This window comes from Bemisia tabaci, chromosome 2 (assembly GCF_918797505.1).
Source record: "Bemisia tabaci chromosome 2, PGI_BMITA_v3".
Lineage (NCBI taxonomy): Eukaryota > Metazoa > Arthropoda > Insecta > Hemiptera > Aleyrodidae > Bemisia > Bemisia tabaci.
Window position 1 is genome coordinate 62,587,487 of NC_092794.1, and position 23,555 is coordinate 62,611,041.

General features: G+C 38.7%; 1 protein-coding gene across 2 annotated transcripts; it reads right to left on the reverse strand.

Moving 5' to 3' along the window:
* Positions 1-69: 69 nt before the first annotated feature.
* Positions 70-20,614, reverse strand: LOC109039658 (A-type potassium channel modulatory protein KCNIP1). Of its 2 annotated transcripts, none has more exons than XM_019055249.2 (7): positions 20,450-20,614; positions 10,432-10,515; positions 7,266-7,328; positions 5,528-5,725; positions 4,349-4,425; positions 2,671-2,889; positions 70-371 (listed from the first exon to the last, which is right to left on the reverse strand). In XM_019055249.2, exons 3-7 carry the CDS (start codon positions 7,315-7,317, stop codon positions 261-263), a joined length of 657 nt encoding a protein of 218 aa, XP_018910794.1. In that variant the 5' UTR covers positions 7,318-7,328; positions 10,432-10,515; positions 20,450-20,614; the 3' UTR covers positions 70-260. The 2 variants fall into 2 exon arrangements, with proteins under 2 accessions (XP_018910794.1, XP_018910793.2); XM_019055248.2 differs by lacking the exon at positions 20,450-20,614 and adding an exon at positions 15,603-16,126.
* Between the last annotated feature and the right edge of the window lie 2,941 nt (positions 20,615-23,555).

A 23,555-nucleotide genomic window follows, 5' to 3' on the forward strand; every position in this document is an offset into this window, starting at 1 on the left:
TGCTTTTTTTCCACGATTGTTTCAACCCGACCAGGATTTCAATAGCAGGAAAATGAACACAAGGGCACGGATTTATTGTAAAAAGAACTTTATACATCACAGAATATTAAATATTACACGAACAATGCATAACAAAGTCAACAAAATTGAAAAACATACCCTAGAAAATTTGCTGAGTATTTCAAAAATTAATTACAAATTTCCCATTAAGGGAACGAGTTTTGAGATATCGGAGATTCCAACAAATCCAAGAGCTCAGTTTAAAAGACTGTATGAAATGAATACAGAGACTTGCGTATCGTGTCGTCATTCTTGCAGCTCCGGAGAAATTCGTCGAGAGTGACTATGCCATCCTTGTCAAGATCCAGTTTCTACGAGAGGAAAAATACACAATTTCTTAAGTGAATATTGAACGGGAAAGGGGTGAGGGGACACAGCATGTAGCAAAGTATATACAGGGTGATCCAGATCACCGGTGCCGTGCTTTTTCCTCGATTATTTTAGTTTGGTCACGGCAGTAGCGTGGAGTGCTTTGCGATATATCGATTGATCTTCCATTTAAACCTATGCAAATGGATCGATAAATTGGGCGTTTACAACGAACACCTTAATGATCGATCTTTTACCATAGCTTTAAATGGAGAAAAATCGATAATCGAGTATTCACGTCTCGCCACTGAGTCACGGTCGAAGACTGCAGAAACGATTCGACAATCGACTCCAAGGAATCAGAATTTCGTCGTCTTGAAGCCCCCCCGACACTTTTTGGGAGGTATAAGGCAGGCTCTTTCTTTAAACATCAAGGTTTCAAGAAAAATTTTGAAATTATTCCATAAAAATCGAAAAGTGTAGAGAATTTCAACCTTAATCAACACCAAAGAGTTAAAATTCGTTGATCCCTGATAGAAACACTAATCCCCAAAAGCAGGGGATAGAGCCTCTTCACAAAATAACAGATCGTTAAATTTACGGAGAGGCTTGGGAAAAAATGTTTTTTGTAGGTAATCGGCCTCAAGGAATCCAAATTTTATGATACTGCGTCCCCCGAGGCTTCACTGCAGCCCGATTGTTGAAATTTATGTCGGCACGACAAGAATCGAGATCGATATATTACACGGCGTAGATAGCGCTATGTCTTGTCTTCTCGTGCCGACATAGCCAGTTGAAGTTTCAACAATCCGGCTACTGATGGGGTACAGAAGAGGCCTGTAGCTTCTTGAATTTACGATTTTAAGATCCCTTGTGCTTCATCAATGAGGTATCGGGGGACCGCGGGATCAACAAATTCGGATTCTTTTATTTTTCAAGCCTTTGCGTCAATTTAGCGACCTTGTGTTTTTTGGAGTCGGAGGGTGGAGGAGCTCTATCACTCGCGTTCAAAAGTCAGTTTGATGGACAGAGATAGACTGATTTCAGACGTTTTGGTGTCAATATAGGTAAAAACAGGAGAAAAACAAGGGAAAGGCTAAAATGGTTTTTTAGCCTTGTTTCCAGTTTTTCCCCTTGTTTTCCTCCTGTTCTCATTGTCTTGGACTGCTTCGTAAAAATGTGTATGTAGGTAATAATAATAGGTAATAAAAGGTAATCAGGTAATTGCTCATGAATATTAGGTTCATTTTTGGACGATAAAAAAATATTGCGAGGACAGTGGCGTGGCGTGCTTTGCGATATATCGATTGCTCTGTCATTTAAACCTATGAAAAAGGATCGATTAACAGGGTGTTCGCAGCGAACACCTTAATAATCGATTCTTTACCATGGATTCAAATGGGGAAATATCGATAATCGATCATTCACGCCACGCCACTGTGCGAGGACCCACGCGGTGCTAGGTCATTTTTCCTAAATTTTTTTTTCCTACATCAGGTTTTCCTATTACTTTTTTCCTACTCGTTTTTTGTCCTATTACAGTAAGTCCTACGAGTGAGATGTCCCACTGGCTTTTTTCCTAGGGGTGTTTGTCCTAATAATTCAATAATAATTGAAACGTAAACATGAGTAGAGTAGAGGGAAATTTTTCAGAAAGAGTAAAGTTTTCTCAGCGAGCCGAATATAAGTGCGTGAACAGGAGACATTACAAGCTGAGCCTTCTATACCCTCAATATAAGGAGGAGGATGAAGCTCCACTACTTACGGGCATGTGGCCACAATTTTAACTTGTGAGGTACCTATGTTGTTTTTTTACTTTCTCGATCCCCTAGTTTTAAAATTGAATTTCGGACAAATGCCCCTAGGAAAAAAGCCAGTAGGACATCTCACTCGTAGGAGTAACTGTGATGGAACAAAAAACGAGTAGGAAAAAAGTATTAGGAAAAATTGCAGTAGGAAAAAAAGTTTTAGGAAAAATGACTTGCCACCGACCCACGCGACTTTTTGTCGTATGCGTTGATTGGGTTGCATTCTACAAAAAGGAACCAGGAGCATTCTGGTATCGTTAAACTTGTGCAACTTCTTTTACCTCGCAAAACTGATCATCTGAACAAGTTTTCTCTTTACGCCCAATAAAATATGAATTCAAGACAAGAATTACCTTTGAAAATTTAATTTTTGCAGTCATTTTTTGCAAAGCATGTAAGTTGCATATTTTTTAGCAACATTGGGATGCTATCGTTTCCCTCTTGCAAAGTGCAATCCAATTAAAGTAGATCACTATCTAGTAAATTGGCCAACCTGAAATATGAAGTCAGTGCGATCTGATATGGCTGCTTGTACTTCTGGCGTGGGCTCCACAATTCGAAAGCCCGAGAGTTCAAAAACCGACCCGACGATGCTTGACACTTCATCTCGAGTCAGGTACCCGTCCTTTTTCACGTCGTATAAGGAGAATATCCACCGAAGTTTCTCGTCCGTTGTTCCACGAAGTAGTGTAGATAAGCCGTGAATCAAAATCTGTCGAGCCAAAATACTATTCAAATTAAATGATTAATTGTTGAAATGAATGTGAGCATGAACGGGCGGAGTGACAATGAAACTGGTGAAACGGTTTCCTCGATTGCAGTGTTTTAAAATCCCCACTCTAATTTAATTTTTTCAAAAGAGAGATCAACTCAACGGCTATGGCTTAAAATTTTCGGTCAATCTTCACGCATGGAGGAAAAATCAGCGAAGTTCTCAAGAAATGATGTCGAGTAGCTGATCTATTTATCGATTGATAAAGTAAGCCAGGAAGTCTTCAATGATGTAGATCAAGCTACGCGTATTGTTGCAGTTTTACCATTGATATGTAACGAAAAACTCAAAATTGAGATAATTAGATGGTTATGCTTAGAGAGATATTTTTGGAAAAGTTTCATGCTAAAAACTGTACAAAAATACCACATCAAGGCGAAGTTATACCGATCTGAAGATCACTGATCCGAAGATTGCAATTCAAAAGCATCGTTGCGAGAAACAGCCATACAAATTTTTAACTTGTCATACATTTGAGACTTAAGATCTGGTTTAAAATAAAAATTCCTCTGAAATTGACTTGAATTGCTTGTCATATATTTCTTTCCTTCAAATTTTTGGTGTCTCCTTATTCCAAAATATTCACGAGAAATGTCAGAGAAAAAGGTTAGTTTCCTTTCAAACAAATTAAACACTATAGCAAACCCCCGGACTAACAAAATAATATGGAATTCATTTTAAAACACGATTCAGGAAAGAAATACCACGTAACCCCTAGAAGATACTCAAACCGGGTCAAATTGACCCAAAGTTTGCTAAAAACACGTGCCCCGTGGGTTGTGAGGGCCGCTGGATACGAGGTTTAGATATAAGTATAAAAATACAACGTAAAAAAAGAAACAGACATCAACTTTGGAAAAAGGGGTGGGGGATCGAGTGTGGACACAGACGAAGATAGGATAGACGTAAACCAGCCTCGTTTCTTAACTTTTCTTCCGAATTAGAGCGACTCCTCAATAATGGTAGCATAGCGCGGAGCATTGAGAATTCACACCGCGCGCTAGAGCGCCTTCAGTTTTGCAGATGCAACGCGGACATCCATCAAGGACGAATAGTTGTATCTCTGCGCCGTCATCAACGCGCATCCTTTCCCTTGCTCTATTTGCATGTTGTGTTAGTTACGTTTGTCTTATGTTTATGGCGGTACTTCATAGGCTACGTGAGAAACACAACCGGAGATATAGTGAGAAAACACCAGTATGTTACCAAAAATGTGAACATTTCAAAAAAGTAAATCTTATTAGAAGTAACATAGGTAATAATTCAAAAACTTAAAAAAGTCTTCGGAATCTAAAGAATTAAAAGAATTCTAATGAGAACAGAGAGGAAATAGTGCGTGGGTATTGTTGTACGTTCAACGAGTAATGAAAGTAAAATACTGAAACGTACGGACACTTACCTCAAAATTAAGGTATCCAGTTTTATTCAAATCAAATGAGTTAAATACGTGATGTGCGTACAAGTTTGACATAGTAGCTACGAAAAAAAAGCAATCTTGATGAATACTATTAATCAAATGTCAGAAGAATGGGGTTACAATGTATGAAAAATATGAAAGCGAGTGAAACATTTATGGAAGAGTTAATTTTGGTTGGGCAGTTCTCAGCGGTAGAGTGCTCACAAAAATAGTAAAAAATGACGTGGTATAGCTGTCTAATTCAATTCCTTTGAAACTATATAATTTGGTCGGCATTTCTGAAAAACATGTATTCTAACCTGAGATCAGATAAAAAAACGATACTTCTGAATAAACTCTGGCTCCGGATATTCATAGGATTACATTTTGCAATTAGGAACTATAAATTCCGGCTCTGTTTAAAAACAACGATTGTGCCATTGGTTTCCTTATGCACAAAAGTGTTTTTTCAGATAAGCCAGAATTTATAGCTCCAAATTGCAAAATGCAGTCAAATTTTGTAACCACAATATTACTTCAAAAAGGCGACTTTCTGTCGCTTAAAGAAATTTATCATGATCGAGATTCATGTCGATCGAATCCATATACTCCCTTATATTTTGATTCTGGCTTGCACTATTGAATTTCACACTTCAGCGACGGGTTGGACGAAACGTACTTTAATAATAACATAGAGGGTTCTATATAGAAGGTTTAAAGCTCCGGAAAATTGCAAGTTTTAAATCGGGCATCTTTTTACAGTGGAAAAAATGTTGATCGTAATAAAATGCGCGGTAAGTCTTGTTTAGTTAAGTTCGCAATTTCCATAGGTGAGTATAAATAAACAAATATATAGAATTTTAGATACCTGCAAACTTCCCGATTAAACTCGCGGAGAGAAATTACTTAATGGATCAACAGAATTTTCTGTTTAATGTACGTGCAACGACAGGAATTCCTCTCTTGAAAGTAGGGGGAATTTCCTGGTTTCAAGCAGTATTCCTATCACTGCAAAAAGACGTTCTATCGATCCAAAAAAATTCAGATTGATTTAACGAGAAATTCTTGTCGCAGCATATTTAACAGGTAATTTTTTTTCATTTTTTGAATTTATGGGTAAGTTGCAGTTTATACCTCTGGATGGAGGGAAGGGAGGAGGGACAATTATAAGTAAATGCTCACCACCGTTTGGGAAAAATTTCGAATAAATGTTCTTGAAAGCCTCCTCATTAATGACTCCTGATGGACACTCCCCTTTCAAATTCCGGTAAATGTGTTTGAGTTCTGCTTCAGTAAAGCGAGTGCCTTGACACAGACCTTTGAGACTGTTCGGCCGATATCGCGGCTGCGTTGTCGCTATCTCTTCAACTTCAATTTGAACTGCAAAGAAAGATTTCAATTTATGTTTTAAAAATCCATTCATGGTTTAAATAAAATCATATAAGCGGGAAAGTAAGAATTAAAGCGGAAAAACGCGCTGCTCTTCTTAAAAGTTATAACTGAAATATGCAAAAATTTATCGGAGAAAGTAATAAAGCGATTGAAAAGAGCGCAGAGAATCTATCGAAAATGTAAATATATAAGGTTGGGTCGACAAGGCGTGTATCAATAAGTTTTGACGGTTGCATCTCATAGATTAGAAAAAAATATAGTCTAGTCAGCATAGTGTGTGAATCGTAGTCGGAAATGTGTTGTTCTTTAAAGGACACAGTGAATACCTTTACTTGCGGTTTTTTTTTTATACATATATTTTTAAGTATCAGTCAAGTGTCAGTTTATCGTTAATTATAACTTGTATACGATATGATTCAGATTAAACCATGCTTGGAAAATCAATACGGGTTCAGTAGTCGGAAGGATTAAAATAAGCGCTAAAATTCAGAAGCTTAAATACTGTAAAAAAGTTTCAAAATTATTCAGCCCACTTCGTTCAGTGATGTAAGACGAAGCATTAAAATTGATGATGAGCTATGCATAAATCGAAAAAAAAAATGAATAAATAGATAAGTAAATAAATAAAGGTAAAAAGGTAATTAAAAACATGTCGTGTCTTCCGACAAAAAGCAATATATTCACTAAAAGTTCATTGACATTTTTCTAAAAAAGCTTACAATCACTTAGGGAACCGTTTCAATGAAAACCTATCAAGCTCTATCTCAACCTGCTAACCTCCTCTCCACCTACGTTTATGTTTCTTATTTCTGACAAAGCTCTTAAGAACGGTAACTTGCGGGTTGTTACAAGTGCGTCGGATTCAATCACATGTCCAAAAGTTTACAACGGAAAAATATAACTGTTAAAGCCGCTGAAAGCTATTCTTCCTTGAACCAAAAATGACGCTGCTCACTATAAGCTATTTTAATCTAAGCATTTTTTCTTATTCCTAGATCAACTATACCTTGAATTAAGATGAAATAATGAACTCTTGGTGGCAAACATTGGCGGATCCAGCAAATTGGCAACATTGTCTTTCTCCATTTAAACCTATGAGAATATGTCAATTCTTGGAGGGGCCAAGTGCTCCAACAAGAATCGATTATTTAACATAGGTTTAAATGGAGGGAGTCCGGTGTTGCCAAGTTGCTGAATCCGCCTTCGGTGGCAAATTCAAAGATAGTCATGCTTGAGCCAAGCAATTTTTTCAGTGACAAGAATATTGCTTCAAATAAGTATAACGTCGCGACTCTTTCATCATGAATACCCTTGGAATTTCTGGAAAAATTGTAACACAAAAAAGCGGAGCTTTCATTCAGCAGCGGCAAAAGCAAATAAACAGATCGAATAAGAGAATAAGGAAAAAAGAAAGAGAAATAGAAAGAAAGTAAGAGAAGAGATATACCTTAAGTTATACGATCGGTGAATGCTGAGCGTGTTAACATGTTAGTAGGCAGAAAAGCCGGTTGAAAGAAATGTAACTCACGATCTACAAATTCTGGATATTCTGCCTCTTCCGAGGACGTACTCCCACTCATTCTCTCCCAGGCTGCCACAAAAATCGAACATGATTTCAGTAACGTCGAAATTTAAAATTGTATAGAACATTATATGATCGCAGATTCATACGTCGAACTCTCGCCACTCACGAACTATATCGACGGTGAAACTACCAAACCACGTATCTCGTTTGCGGTGTTAAAAAATCTACGCTCACATTTTATTTTTTTGAAGTAGACCAAATCAATATCATTCTTCGAAATTTTCACAGAATTTTCTCCGCACGAAGAGGAAAAATCACAGAAATTTTCAAGACTTAACGTTAAGTAGTTTTTCATTTAAAAAATAAAGTATGACAGGAAGTCTGCGACGTCGCAAACCGAGATACGTGGTTTGGTAGTCTCACCGTCGATATCGTCATCTTCCGGCCAAAGTATTAGAATCGCCATGCGACGTTTAAAAATTTTCGCCACCATTTCATTTTTCACAGAGAATTGTTGGTTGAATCTGTTCGAATAAATCACTTAATTTTTTTGAACTGCCGATAAAATTCAGTGAAATTTTCAAACAGATTCAACTAATAATTTCTCTGGGAAAAAAGAAGAAAAAAAGAAGAAGAAAAAATAGGATGGCGGCGGAAATTTTGAAATTTCACATGGCGCTTGTGATACTTTGGCCGGAAGGGAACGATACGTTTCTGCAATACTCTAAAAATCCTTTTATTTCTCGATAGATGATGTTTTGGTGATCTTGAATATTCTTTGAGATGAAAACGACTGGCACACAAAAAAAATAAAACCCCATATTTAGTTTCATTTTTATCAATCGAGTACCATCGTGAGGAATGAGATACACATAGGTTAAGGGAGCTTGTAAGTTGAAGACAACTATAAATTCGGCTTTTTTTCATGGAAGGAAGGCAACTTTTGGTTTGCACGAGGGAGTCATTAAACAGCGTTTATATCTAATATGAGTGTGTTGAGTATGAATCTATCGATTTTCATGGCCCTGGAATAACTGTGCATTAATTGTTTTTCATTTTTATATATTTGTTTAGTTTAATCGTTCCATTTTTTTAAAAAAAAAAAAAAAACAATTTAAAGTGCCTTTCTTCCTTTGGAAACTAACAGAGAAAGAAGTATCTGCAACATCGCGGATGGAGTTACATGTTCTGAGACTTCTTTTATCATTACGTAGGTTCGTTCCGAAACAGAAATTCAGTGTGGTTATTTTTTCTTTTTTTTTACTTTTCGACTCCCCCCAGTTTCCTCTTTTTCTCTTCCTCTCTTTCAATATGTGACAAACGACCGTGGGCATTATACTATTTCGAATGGGGGGAGGGTTGGGGGGGGACGACTGCGGATGAAGGGGGAATGGAATTGACGGACTCGGACAACAAAAGCAGGCGAGGGAAACGGCCCGGCATTTTTTATCGGGCGCCATGATGCGCATATTCTTCGGCCGAGGCCCGATGTACGATATACGATACGTCGGGGAAATATACAAGTTGAATGGCGCTCCCGAATTTACAAGTAGTTTCGAGTTCCCCGCCTTGGTCCTGTACTTGCATTCCCTCCGCTCCCGTTCCGAAATTTCCGATGCCTCTTTCCCCATTTGCTTCCTCGGTACCCATCGACGTGAAGGACTATTCTACCGTGATAAGGAAGAACGCCGTATGAACCTCCGAGAGTTGCCAAATTTCCTTCGATAGAATTGTTATTTTTCAGGAAGTTTATGATGATTTTTCCTTGAGATTTTCAGGGACTTCAGGTAAAATTGCGAACAAAATTATCTGCAAAATTGGGATGAAAATATTCATAAGGTTACCAGGAAATTCGTTTTTTTATAAATGGAAATTTGGCAACGCCTGGAGGTTCATACGGCGTTTTTCCTCGGCACGGCAGTATTCTGGCGCCCTGAGGAAAAACGCCGCAAGAGCTTTCCAACGTTGCAAAATGGGTCAGATATAGATGGTGAAATTGCTAAACCACGTATATCGGTTTGCGAAGTTGCAGACTTCCTGTTATAAAGCTACACTGCCGTACTAAGGAAGATCGCCGTATGAGCCATCAGGTGTTGCCAAATCTCCTTTGATAAAACAAGAATTACCTGGTAAACTTATGAATATTTTCCTTCCAATTTATCAGGAAATTTTGTTCGTAATTTTACCTAAAGATTCTGAAAATTTAAAGGAAAAATATTCATAACTTCCCTAAAAAATACGCATTTTATCGAAGGAAATTTGGTAACTCTCGAATATTCATACGGCGTTCTTCCTTAGCAGGGCAGTACAGAGCTTTCCTCGGAAATGAAAATTTTATCACGAGCGGGAGCAAAAATGTGACAACATTCGAATGTTCGTACGGCGTTTGGCGTAGGCGCGGCAGTATCCCCATCCATTTCACCCTCAAAAACGGCCCAATCTGAATTTCCTCCTTTTTCAGTTTACGGATAAGTAACGTAGATTGACTTCTTCTCGAGCGAATCCTTACAGATCGCAAAGAGGGAGCTGGCGATTTTAACAACTATTCGGGGAATGAACTTCAGCGCAAAGAGCCTCCCAAAAAGTTGCCCCTTTTTTCGGGAGACTTCAGAATTGATTAAATGAAGTTGAAATGAAACCTCGTGATGATGAAAGCTTCTACAATAATTTCCCGTTGAGCTCAAAACTGGTTTTGTTGATACAGTAATGCAAAAGTTTCATTTCTTCACGTCATGAAGGAATAGGTTATTCCCACAAAAGGTAAAAGTCATAATATTTTACCATCAATACTGGAGAGCCTGCACCATAGACTACACCTATGAGTTCAATTATCATAAATCCAGCCCCGCTCCTTCCCATTTTTGAGGGAAGTAAAATAAAGCATTGTTCGTCTTTAATTTCTGTAGGAAGTATGCCTAATATTCACACAGTTTATGCAGCCAAATTTTGAGCCATTGCCGATAATTTTCTTAAGTGTACCTGGAGGCAATTTTTGATTATTGTTACCCGGAACTCAGTTATCAAAATTTTCTTCTATCTTCCTCACTCACCGAGAGCCTCAATCTGACAGTTCTGTGGGTATAGTCCTGAATCTTAGGAAGTTACCAGTTTTGATAACGAGTGAAACGATAATATTGAGTGATCATAGATATTTTCAGCATTTTCTTACCTCTTTTTAAAAATCTAATGAAACAGTTTCTACTTCCACCTGCTCTTGATTTTCGTATTGGAACGTCCAAGTCTTCACTTGAGTCTGTAAGTAAAAAGAAGAAATCATTGAAGTAACACAAAATTACAAAATTTAACTAAACAACCCAATTAAAAAAACAAACAGAAAAATACAATTTTTTATGGACAGTCCAAGCATGTCGTTTTTGAGATCGCTCTCGGAAAAGACATCAAAAATAGTGTGAGTATTTTTGTCCACCTACGCAAAATTTTGTTTTAACTGATTTTACCCTCCAACTCAGGTGGGAAATACACACTGCATCATCTCAAAAAGAGCACATATTACTCTTTGAAATAAAGTCTATGATTTATGCCTAACTAAGTTTTTTGCTGTCATCGTAGAAGTTTCGGAGGTAATTAGAGGGTCTATATTTCCCGCTATTTTTGCTTTGTTATTGGATATTTTAAAAATAATGAGGAATAGGAGAGCACCGTCTCATTATTCTTGCGTTTGAAAGATCGAACAAGGAGCTTGTGTCATCTTGCACTCTCTGTAAAAAGTTCAGAGGAATCTTTGTTCGAGTTCCAGTTATAAAAAGCCAACTGGGATAATAAACCGGGAGTCTTTTAAAAATTCCCCGGTTCTGCAGATAAAAATTGGTCTAAATATTGGAACGCACCCAGCTGTACTTTTATTGTCAATAACCGCTCCAGACCACTCAGACATATTCTCGACATGTTTATGCATACGAGACTCATTTCTTGCAGTGTGTAGAACTTACTTAAGACCACCATTTGCAAACATTTTTAAAGATTGAACCCTTCAGTGTCGTGGGAGAGGCAGAGCGTATACACGTAAAAAAATTCTCTTAAATCAACAATGGAAGTTGCCCGTTGGAGCGGAATTATTATTGATAGAAAGACGAGAATCGCTTGATAAAAGCGTGGGCGTATGTCTCAGAGGAGCGCGGAAGAGGAGGTTCAATCGGTGAAGGTTGGATGAGAAAAAAATAGATAGGACCGCGATAATTTTGGCAAAGCTCGGCTCTCTTCATCTGTCGTAGTAGTAAACCCGTTGTTTTTAGATGAACTCGAGCGCTGGAATTAGAATTTATGATCATCGCCGCGCCCGTTCAGTTTTCATATTCGTGTTATTTCCTCATTTCTTTCTTGAGCTTTTTACCGCTCTCTCAGGTTTGATTTTTGTGAAAGGTAGATTGGGAAAGGCTCTGTTTTTACAGACACACTGAAAAAAAATTCTGGGCGTTTTCACCAAGGTCCGTTGATACCTTTACCATCTCACATTTTTTACCAATTATTGGTAATTTTACCAAGACAGACTGGTAGGCTTACCTAAAACCCGGTATTTTTACTGTTTTTTACAGGTAAGAATACCACTTTTATTGGTAATCAATTCCCGGTAACTTTGCCATTTTATCTCGGTAATTCTACCACAGTCGATAAAAAATATTGGCGTTTTTACCAAGGTCTAGTAAAATAATCGAGAAAGTCAATAATTTTACCGAGATTTCTCGGTAAAATTACCAATTCCATAAATGGTAATTTTACCAAGAAAAAACTGGGATCAAATAGAAACCTGAATTCTTGGTAATTTTACCCTTTTCCTAGTAAATACACCGAGATTTTTTTTTCAATGTGGTGAACGAATTTACTCGCGCGGACATTCGAAGACAAGGGACCATGTTGGAGCAAAGGGAATAAAGTGGATCAAGGGTGGAGGCAAAGAGCGGAAATGTGGAGGAAATCTGTAGCACCCCCCTGGCAATTCAAATAAATTACAATCCGGTAGGGCGAGGAGAGGAAGTGTGGAAGGATTCCCCTCCACTGATGGTACAACTGATTTCCATCCCCCCTTTTTCATTAATTATAATGATCATCATTAATACTCGTCAATGCTCATCAGCTAATCCTCCTTCCTTTCTGTCCCTTTCGCTTATCATGGAACAGAAGAAAATTGCTCTAAAATAATCCAAAAATTGGTAAAGTTTCACAAATGATGCAAATTTGTATCTAGGCGTTGGGGACTTGGGGAAAGGCGGTAGTTAGTTGAAGTAATTTCATGGAGTTTAGCTGCGATCGGGACAATAAATTAAATGGACAATAAATGAATGGGACAATTAATTAAGTCTAATGTCACACGCATATGGCATGCATATTTCCATTTAAAGGAAAAACATCGTAACATAATTCTAAATGTAGCATTTTTCTACACACATAATGCCCTTTTACCTAAAAAAAAATATAGAAAAAAAAGAGAAAAACCCTGATTGCCATGCACTAAATATTCTTCGTGATTTTATTTTGATTTTCTAATGTTATACCGTGATTATTTCGAAAAATTGGCAATTAAATATGATTTTCTCTTCTTAAAAAATGCATGGAATTCTGACATGCAGGAAACAAATTAAAAATACAACGTAAAGATACACAATTTTCGCTTTGGACGTTAGCATTGATTTACATGCTTGTGAATGAAGACTTTATATAAGCATATTTTCGAAAAATACTGAGGACTCATCCAATAATATTTTCCTTTTGAGAAGTACTTTGTGGGTCCATTCGCTTGAAATTTCATTTTTTGTTTTATATACCGCTCCCTTCAGTACAGCACAACTGAACTGTTTGTTTACATCGGTCAAAATGAGTTAAAATTTTGAAAATCCAACTGTTGTTAACTGAAGCATTTTATGCAGTCATAACGGTAAGATTTACCAACTGTTTATTTTTCGAACAATTAATAATGCTCTTTTGAATGATGATTGAAAATTCCATGAGAAACCGTTTTCCGATCTAACTTGCCTCTAAAAAGCACCAGGTCTGACTAGGTCCATTTCAGAGACAAGTCCATTTACTCGAATCTAATTTTTTTTAAACTGCTATCTTCGGTAACACAGCGGAGCCGGTTTTTGATGTGTTTGCATTGGCTAAAATGAGCATGTAAAAATTTTAAAAAAACTCAACTAATATCAACAAAAACGATTATCAGTCAACTGACAACGACACCTCGTAACCTAATCACATGTCGAAAAATCCTCTCTCAACATGAAAACACAAGACAAGCTAAGAAACTGAGCACCTTGGCACAAGTTTTCTTATCAAACTTTCGCCCAAAACACATTGAATAAAATGAAATTTTCAAAATTAATTTATAAGTAAGAAAATTTCGTAGTTTACATAATATACCATTATTCCAAACTTTCCGCTTGCGGGAAAACCATAATCAACGTAAAATAAATTGGACGTATTTCTTTCAAATGGAACTATGTGAATTAAGACATGAGCCCTGAGACCCATAAGAATACACGCATAACACGGCTCACGTCATAATGTACATAGTTCCGTTTGATAGGAATACGTCCAATTAGACATTGAAATCAATTACTATGTCAGGCAAATGATTTATACAACTTGATTTCCCCTCTGGTAAAAATGTCCTTAATTAGTCCAAAAAAAGTTAGCTTTTATGAAAATTCTTCCATCGTAAAATATTTGGCAATTATTTATGTGGTCGATTTGACTCGCGTAGAATCAGGTTTTTCCAATAGCGGGAAGAGTGAATGAACGTAGACGCAAACCATGAATACAATGTGACCCTCTAAATTTTCATTTTTTGTCACTGTCCAATCTACTGGACCGAATTCCAATATTTTTACAGCTGTCATAGGTGATAGTCCCATGAGTCGGTCTGATCCATATTCAAATTGGAAATACTCCCCAGGTTTTTGTGTATTACGTGCGATAAAGTCGTGAATTCACCCATTCGATCCTTTATTGCATACCGTTGCCCGAAAGCAACAAATGGTTTTTTGGTTTTTGTCCTCTGTGGATTTAAATTGCCTTAAAGCAACAATTGTTCTTTGAAGGGGATTCGGAGTCTGATCCTCGAACATTCGAAATTTTTTTAAAGAAAAATCTACCCCGGCTGTCTAAATAATCGAAAAAACATCGCACAATGTAGATTGTCGCTCCAAAATCGACGATTAGCTTCAAACAATCTAAATTTGCGATGATCATGGTGCGTAGCTCCGTAATTATTTTTTGACTTACGTGATAAATTTGGCGGGTTTTAATGGGGAACCTGTTTGTGCGTAAAAAGTATGTGTGTTCTGCGTGAAATTTCAGTGAGAGAACGCGCAGTGCTGTAGCCCTTAATTTTAGAACCTACACTGAAAAAAAAAAGTTAGGGCTATAAGGACACACCATCCGTTTCGAGCTCAGAGCGCCAAAAGTTCCAGGTACTACGCCCGGAACTTTCGGCCGCTGAACCCGGAACATGAGCGGTATGTCTATATAGCCCGTAAGTACAGCTTCCACAGCCGGAGTTGTTTTTTCAGTGTGTTAAGTGATCCTTTTCCAAAGCTATAATGACTTCATTTGGATGTATTTCTGTCAAACGGAACCATGTGCATTAAGACATGAGCCCTGAGACCCATGAGCAGGGGCGGACTCGCCATGAGGGCGGGGAGGCGATCGCCTCCCAACAATACGCCCTGGGGGCTCTGAAGGGGCCTCCGCGGCGATTTGTTTTTCGAGTCATCGTTTTTCCCCCGTATATAATGTTGTAATTTTCAAATCCTTTTCAGTCACTACAAGACCCCAAAATCCTTGAAAATGTGTCTCTAAGAGACATTAATGGTCGTCTGAAGCTGATAATACATAGTATACAGGGAAATTTAGTGGGCTCCTGGGGCCCCAAACGTGATGAAGGGGCCCCCAAAGAATCCTGAGAATGGGTCAATTTGAAGTTCAGACACTCTTGAATTAAACTCCAAAAAATGCTTAAAATTGCCTTTAAAAAGTGTAAAATGTTCAACATTTTTTCGGGTGAGGGCCCCCCAGACCCCCCTTAGATTGATGATATTTTGCAATAAGGAACCACTGTCTCTGAATTTCCCATAAAAACACATTTCTGCATATGGAAACCAATGGCATATTTGTCGTTTCTAAAATGAGCCAGAAATAGTGGTTCTTTATTGCAAAATGTGATCCATGATAGACCCCCAAATGCAGGTCGCCTCTTAACGTTTCGACTGCCAGTCCGCCCCTGCCCATAAAAATGCAAGCATAACAGGGCTCACGTCATAATGCACACAGTTCTGTTCGGCAGAAACACGTCCATTTCCAAAGCGCATGCATCGTTTTTCGACGTACCTGAGAGTCCCTTAACAACTACATTCATTTCTGGCGCCGGAGATTGGCTCCTCCATCTCGATCCGGGTGGAAACCAGTGAAGAATCTAATATCCCGGCTCAGCCCCGCGCGTCATTCCAGAGTCAGAGAGGCCGCACGCCACACAGCTCACTCCGCGTCACACATGTTCCAGCGAGCGCCAACCGAATCGCACGTGCTCGCTTCGCCAACCCCGACGCAACCCGCCTCACATTTTACGGCACAGCACCGCCAGCTTTGACTTTGTACTTGATGATGAGGTAGAACAAAACCGCGGCTCCGGAGACTGGCATCAGTCAAACGCTCAAACGTGGAGATTTAAAATTTAACTGATCGAACGTGTTGCGTTTGCTGATTGAGGTTAAGAATCCACCACGCGGGGCCCGAGCGAGCCGTTTTTCGAGGGGGACGGGGGGGACTCGCGCTGGTTCGGGGCCGAGGTGAAAATGGAGCGGCTGCCGGTGATGAGACCCATCCGATACTGAGAGTGTTTTACACATCAACATGGAATCCGGTGGAGTCGAGTGCAGCGGGTTCTTGAGGTTTATCATATGCTCGCTTGGAAAGGTGCCAAAGAAAAGTTTCCATGTCTTAATACACGCGCTAATTCCATGAGCTGCCCTCGCAGCCCCCCCCCCCCCCAACACCCCCTACCCCCTCCCGCCTGTGTCAGGTCGGTCCCTCTGACGTTCGTGGTCGAAATGCGTCTCTCTCGCTCCCCCTCTACTCTCTCACTCCCTCTTTCTCTCTTGTCCGTGACTCTTACGACTCACATCCCACCTGCGTCCATCCTGACTCAAATTCGAACTCTACCATTGGCGGATCCTGAGAGTGGTTGAGGAGGGGACCATTTGCGACAACCCCCCCCCCCCCCTTTCCACGAGTAAAATGGAGAGGTTCCAACCTCTCCCCCAACTCGCAGAAAATGTTGGAGAGTCAACTATAATCGATGCAAATTCAGCTGTTATACTCGGTAAAAATTGACGGATTTTTATCCTTCGCAATGTATATTTCAGGGACGTTCGTTTAAAAAAACTTGTAATGAAGGAGATAGAAATCTAAAGGGAAGAGGAAATCAGTTAAGCAATGTTTTTTCCCGAACACCAGGATGAGTGAAATTTTTGTGTCTCCTCTCTCTGCTGTTGACGACCATCTGCCAAACTCTCAAGCACACCGATTACATGTTAATCACCATGATTTTAGCGATTGATGATGGTGTTTCCCGAATAAAATTGCATAATTCTTTTTATGCCGTTGGTCTCACTGTAGGACTAAATAAGTCCGCACTTGATTTTTCATATCTAGCCAAACTTTATGTGCTTTTCTCTCTTATTCTGTATCTATTTTGGTCTTCTTTTTAGTCAAAGAAAAGGCTCTATGTCACCAGAGTTCTTCTCCTGGGTCCGCTACTGAATTCTACTCCTAATGAAATTTTGGACAAAATAAAAATTAAAGTGCATCATCTCATATTTCCACATCAAAGATAACGCGAAAATTTAGGAATCATCTTGTAAGTGAACAACAAGCATTTGGAATTCACAGTGATCAGTCTCAGACTTTTTGCTTCGGGGAAAAAACCGACCATGGAAAACAATTTAAACACGTTTGGCAAGAGACCATTTCACTATACTATTATGCGTTTTTCACTTCTAACACACTGAACTAAACATTAGAAAAAACTTCAGCACGGAGATAAAATTCTTCAACCGTGTAATTAACACAAAATTAGTTTAATGATCGATTTTATTCAAAAAAACTTCTTTTTCTCATGATTTCGTTATATTTTTATTTTTTAGCGGAGGGTTTGGATCGACGGACGCATTAGTAGCACTAATCTCTGATTTATGCGTTTCCGAATTTTCAACACGTTTTGCTACATTCTGTGTGAGATTTATTTAATAAGGAAGGATGTAAAAATGCATTGACTATGAGTGTGTCACCTATCATTAAAAAATGATTTTTTACAGTTGCTTCAAAAAGCACTCCCTTTCAGCGCATCTTTCTCAGGATTAACTCCTTTTTCGCGATATTTACATATCGACGGTGAAACTTCAAAACCACGTATCTCTCTGTGTAACGTTATAGACTTGCTGTCATTCTTCATTTTTCAAACTGAGGATTACTCGACGTCAATTTCTAAGAACTTTCGTAGTTTTCTCTCTCAGTGAAAAGCAAATTCCTAAAATAACTTAAAAGAATATATTGATTTGTTCACTGAAAAAAAATTCTCGGCGTTTTTACCACGGTCCGTTGGTACCTTTACTATCTCTTTTTTTTACCAATTATTGGTAATTTTACCAAGACAGACTGGTAAGCTTACCTAAAAACCGGTATTTTTACTGTTTGTTTCAGGTAAAAATACCACTTTTATTGGTGATCAATTCCCGGTAACTTTGCCATTTTATCTCGGTAATTCTACCACAGTCGATAAAAAATATTGGCGTTTTTACCAAGGTCCAGTAAAATTACGGAGAAAGTTCAATAATTTTACCGAGATAAAACTGGGATCAAATAGAACCCTGAATTCTTGGTAATTTTACCCTTTTCTTAGTAAATACACCCAGATTTTTTTTCAGTATTCTCCTTTAAAAAATTAAATGAGAGCGAAGATTTTTAAACATCGCAAACGAGATACGTGGTTAAGGAATTTCATCGTCGATGTGTAGAAGAGAGCGATGAAAGTTATAAAAATCATAAATTCACTAAATTGTCCAAAGAATTGACATAACATTTTTGAGACCACACGAGAGGAATACTACCGTGCTAAAGAAGAACGCCGTATGAGCCTTCAGACGTTGCCAAGTTTCCTTCGATAAAAACCGAATTTACTGGGAAAATTGTGAATATTTTTTTCCAAAGTTTTCGGGCAATTTTGTACGCAATTTAATCTAAAATATCTGAAAATTTCGAAGAAAATTTGCATAAATATCGTCAAAAATACATGTTTTATCGAGGGAAATTTGACAACTCTCGAATTATCATACGGCGTTTTTCCTTAGCACGGCAGAATATCTCATGGGTAAGGATACAGCTTAGAAATATATTTTCTGAGAAGAACTAACGCCACACGCTTTAAACTTTTTACTCAGGATATTAGAGTTGCACTTAATCAAATACCTTACAAACCCGATATCAATCAAACTTAAAAAATAATAAAAAGAACTATAAAATATCGTAAATACTCGAATTTTGGAACTAAATCCGAATATCGCACAAGCTAACCATAAACGGATTATTTTTTTTTGTTGGTTCGGCAATCAACAGATATAACATGTAAACATATCATCCAATTTGTGATAAGAATGTGTGTGGCTTTATGAATTGACAACACTGCTGGACTCTTTTGTGGTTGAATTCTAATCGTGTCAGGTGCGAAGTAATAAACATTCGCCACCGCGCCGAAACTATGAAAGAACTCCGGATCTTTCGCCCGAGTCGTAATTAATTTTCACTCAAGTTTATACACACTCTATAAGCATCGACGTTGCTCATTTTTTTGGAGTGTTTCTTAATAGCCCGGAAAAAACAAGACAGCTGCTCGGGTCACATTTCAAAAATAGAAAATTCCGTGACGTCCCGGTTTAGTTTTTCGACTTCCACCTTTCTCTTCCAAGAGTTCTCAGCTTCGTGCAGTAATACAGACTAACAGGGTTTATGTCGAACGAATCAAAGGGACTCATTGAGTCAAGGCCGATTTAGAGACTATCTGGTAAATATGGTGTCTTGCAAGAAATCTGTAAAAAAAATACTCACATGCGAAAGTTTGATTTGAACTTTGTTTCACTGGCTAGAGGTGTGAAAATTTAAACCTAATTCTCCCTTCCAAGTTCTTGTCACATGGCTTCTCTCCATAGACACTATCCATATTATTGATTTTATTTACAGTACGTAAATCGGAACAGAGGGAGTACTCACTTTTGGAAACAATCGCGGGGTGCGAAATTTGAAGGGCGATATAATTTCGATGCTAGTCACAAATTTTATACATTAATTTGAATCATTCGCAATCATCGCAAATACAACAAGGTTATATCGTCATCTTCCGGTCAAAGTATCACAAGCGCCATGCGACGTTTCAAAATTTCCGCCGCCATTTTGTTTTTTAACAGAGAAATTGTTGAACGAAGCTGTCCGAAAATTTCACTGAATTTTCTTTGTGCTGCTGATAAAATTCTGTGAACTTTTCAACCAACAATTTCTCTGTGAAGAAATAAAATGGCGGCGGAAATTTCGGAACGTCGCATGGCGCTTGTGATACTTTGGCCGGAAGATGTCGATGTCGGTTTACAATGGAACTATCGATCTGTGATGTACATCGAATAACGTAGCCACTAAATTAGTCTATTGTGAATAGACAGTCGTGTTTCTGACCAAGTTAACAGTGGCGAGGCGTGGATGATCGATTATCGATATTCCTCCATTTGAAGCTATGATAAAGAATCGATTATTAAGATGTATGCGAACACCCTGTCTATCGATATTTTTCCATAGCTTTAAATGGCAGATGGATCGATATATCGCAAAGCACGCAACGCCGCACAGTGGATCGAGTCAATCAGGGAGGTCGGACATGAAATTTTTGACCAATACTACAAATGTTGATGCTTATTTCGTCAGATTTTAAATTTCAAGGGGTGTTTTCAGAAGAAAATCTCACGAGAAAACCAATGGAACCACTTTTAGAACCTCAAAAATTTTTATAAACGGAGTTATAAGCGTTTAAATTTTCCAAATCTTGTCCGACCTTTCCTATTGACTCGATCCACCGTGCGCCGCTGCAAGTTAATCTAGGCGGCGACAAATTTTCAAGCAAAATAGTATATTATTACCAGTTTCTTGGAAAAACTGCAGCCGTCACCCCGACGACATTTTGGCAGGAAACGGAACGAGTGACGCGCGTATAGGAACAAGAGGGAAAACAACCAATTAAAACGAGGGAAACGGCAACGTGGGAGGGCGGTGGTGACCGCTCGGAACAGGGACACGCGCGGCTCATGAAAGTTGACTGTTGTGTTTTTTCGATTTTAATATTTATTCCGCGGGTGGCAAGAACACGCCACCATATTTCATTACTGCCTCGCTTTATCTCCCTGCCAAGTAATGAACGGCGCTGCCAAGGCGAGGCGATGCGACGCGGCGCGCTGCTGAAATTCTGAACGGGTACTTAGTATAATCGCTTCGATTAACCCTTTCATCGGCGCATTCTGGATTTCTCATCATCGAGAGAGGGGAGCAAGCGGGAAAAGTCGATCCAAGCCAGGTGCAGCTACTAGCACATCAAAATCCATGAGCTCGTCCCTAAAGTTAGTAGATCTGTTCCCTAAACAAAAATATGGATTGCATTTAGCAAAGAGGAACCAACGCAAGTACAGTGTTTTCAAAATCGTGCAACTTCTTCTATTCTTTTGGAAATGCTTAATTTATGTAGAATCTTAAAATTCACAACATTAATTTCCTTTAAAATTAACAATTTCTTGGTGGGGAGCAAAAACTATTTGTCATTCTGAGAGATTTCTCAGATAATTATGAGAAGACAACATGTTTACAACACTGTAATCGCGTTGGTTCCTTTTTGCTAAACGCGATCCATATAATATATAGAAAAAATAAAATCGACAACAGAAAAATTTCGTCACAAATCTCAGAATCCAACATTAAATGTTCAAGCACTAGTATTAAACAAACTACCTATTAAATTATTTTTTTTCCCAAAATCTCTGACTTCTCAGATTTTCTTTTCCTTTTTTAGAAAAATTTAAAGGCCTCCTACGGCCTAAATGAATTTCTAGAAGGTCAATGTTAAACTGAAGTTTAGTGCTAAATTGAAAGTCATGTCACCGTACACTATTCCTATTTGTATTACTCAACTCGACCGTTACCACAGTCGGAATCTTTCGACTACGTATGTATCAATTTTGAAGAATAAAAAATGAAGTAAAAAGTTACGAGCCTAAAATTTACTTTCCGCAATGAGCGTGTTCGGTAATGTTTAATTGTTGCATTTTTGAAAGTTAGACATCGTAGTTAACAAGTTCGTGCTTCTTTGAAAAATGTGTGCACCGTGCGCAATGCGTGAAGTATTCACGCAGTTTTGTAGGCGCTATGCGTTTCACGCTGACCGCAGTGTGTTTGGCGAAATGCGTGAAGTATTCATGCAGTCTTGTAGGCGCTATGCGTTACACGCCGACCGCTGCTGACCGAACTGTGCTTGATGCAATGCGTGAAGTATTCGTGCAGTCTTGTAGGCGCTAATATGTGTTACATGCCGATTGCCGCGCCGAGGGCTTCTCCTTTTCATCTCAAGTCCTCGTCATCATTTCTCCCTAAGTAGCGTCGTTCCAGGCCAAATTGTGTGTTTGATTTCTCTCTTAACTCGACTAATTAAAGGTGCTGTATCTCTTGTATCACTGAAAGACGACAAAATTGGAAATTACTATACTCTCAGGAAATGAGAGAATTTGTAGCCTTTTCTCGTTTGTAATTTTTTTTTCTAAATCCGATTTTTTTATTCCTACATTAAAAAAAATTGCAAAATTTGCCGCCCCCTAGATTTGCCGCCATGGGCCACGGCCCATTTGGCTACCCCCTTAATCCGGCCCTGCCTGTTTGTAAAAATCGCTTATCATTTTTTGTGTGCCCCGAGTAAGTATGCGATTAAACAACAATACCACAACATGTTGTTGACGTAATCTTTTCTCGTTTGGTAAAAGAAGAAGTTTGTGTATTTTCCGCATGAAAATGTGATTTCATGTTGATACCACCATTCCATTTCTTTTCTTCTTCTCCTCTTATATTCTTGCTTTTTCCCTTTTCTGCCTTCTCTTTCTTCTTGCTCTATCTATATTCTTCCTTACTTTCTCCTTTTTTCTTTCTATTTCTTCTTCATCTTTTTCTCCATCTCGTTCCTTGTTTTTCTCCTTTCCTCATTTTTTCTCCTCTCATCTCTTCTCTTCTTATTCTTCTTCATCCTCTTCCTTTTGTCTCACTCTGCTCCAATCCCCCTCTTCTTCCACTCTCTTTTTTTCTCTCTTCTGCTTCTCTCTCTTTACTTCCTCTTCTTTTTCTTTCATTTCTTCTTATTCTATCTCTCTCCTCTCTCACTTCTTATTCTTCTTATACTTATCTTTTTCCCGGTGTTTCCTCTTTCTTTCCCTCCTTCCTCCTTCTTTCCTCTTTCTTTTCCTCCTTCCTCTTTCTTTCCTCTTCATCCTTATCGTTCCCTCTTCTTCTTCTTCTTTATCTTTCCAGTGGCGTGCGGTCCGGATAAGCAAGGCAAGCACTGCTTGCCCAAAGATTTCTAAAGGAAGAAGAAAATTACACCTATTAAATGTTTTACATTTTAGCAAATATAATTTATTAAATGCGTTCAGTAAGTAAATTGCATTAAAAACAGAAAGAGAGGGAGACAGAAATACGTATAGAGCCACCAAAGTAGGAAAGCAGAAGAGCGGATGGAGGTGGCGCAGCGCCTGCGCGGCCTGAACACGGGCCAACTCATGCGCTGGAGAATCGCTTGCGATCAGCTGAGCGGAGCGCCCCTGCTCGGCGGCGGAATCAAGGCGGGCGGGTAGAGCGGTACGTTCCGAGTCCGAGCTCTTCGCTGCGCCGATCGCAGCTCGCTTCTCTTGGCCACCTCTTGGCCCGTCACCGCACCGCAGCGCGCTGCTTCTGCCTCCGATGCGCTATCTTCTTCCCTCTTTCCGTCGCGGTTGTAATTGCTCCTCCGGAGCAAATGCCTTTATATTCTATAAAATTTCGCTCACTTGGATCTAATTGGTGATGAATTAGACAATTCTCAATCATGTTTTAAATGCAGAAGCCTTTTTTTGGGAAATTTAAGTAACTCAAAAAATTCTAAATGCTATAGAATAAAGACTACAATACCTCAAATAAGTGGCAAAATTAGGAGTTATGAGTAAGGAGCCGTCCTCCAAT

What these genes read in the sequence shown, in the direction of transcription:
- LOC109039658 (XM_019055248.2), bottom strand. Translation starts at nt 15,630, where the DNA reads ATGAATGTAGTTGTTAAGGGACTCTCAG. An exon ending in CATTAGATTTTTAAAAAGAG is followed by an intron (nt 7,329 to 10,431) that starts GTAAGAAAATGC and finishes TTTTTGTGGCAG; the next exon opens with CCTGGGAGAGAATGAGTGGG. An exon ending in GCACTGACTTCATATTTCAG is followed by an intron (nt 372 to 2,670) that starts GTTGGCCAATTT and finishes TTCCTCTCGTAG; the next exon opens with AAACTGGATCTTGACAAGGA.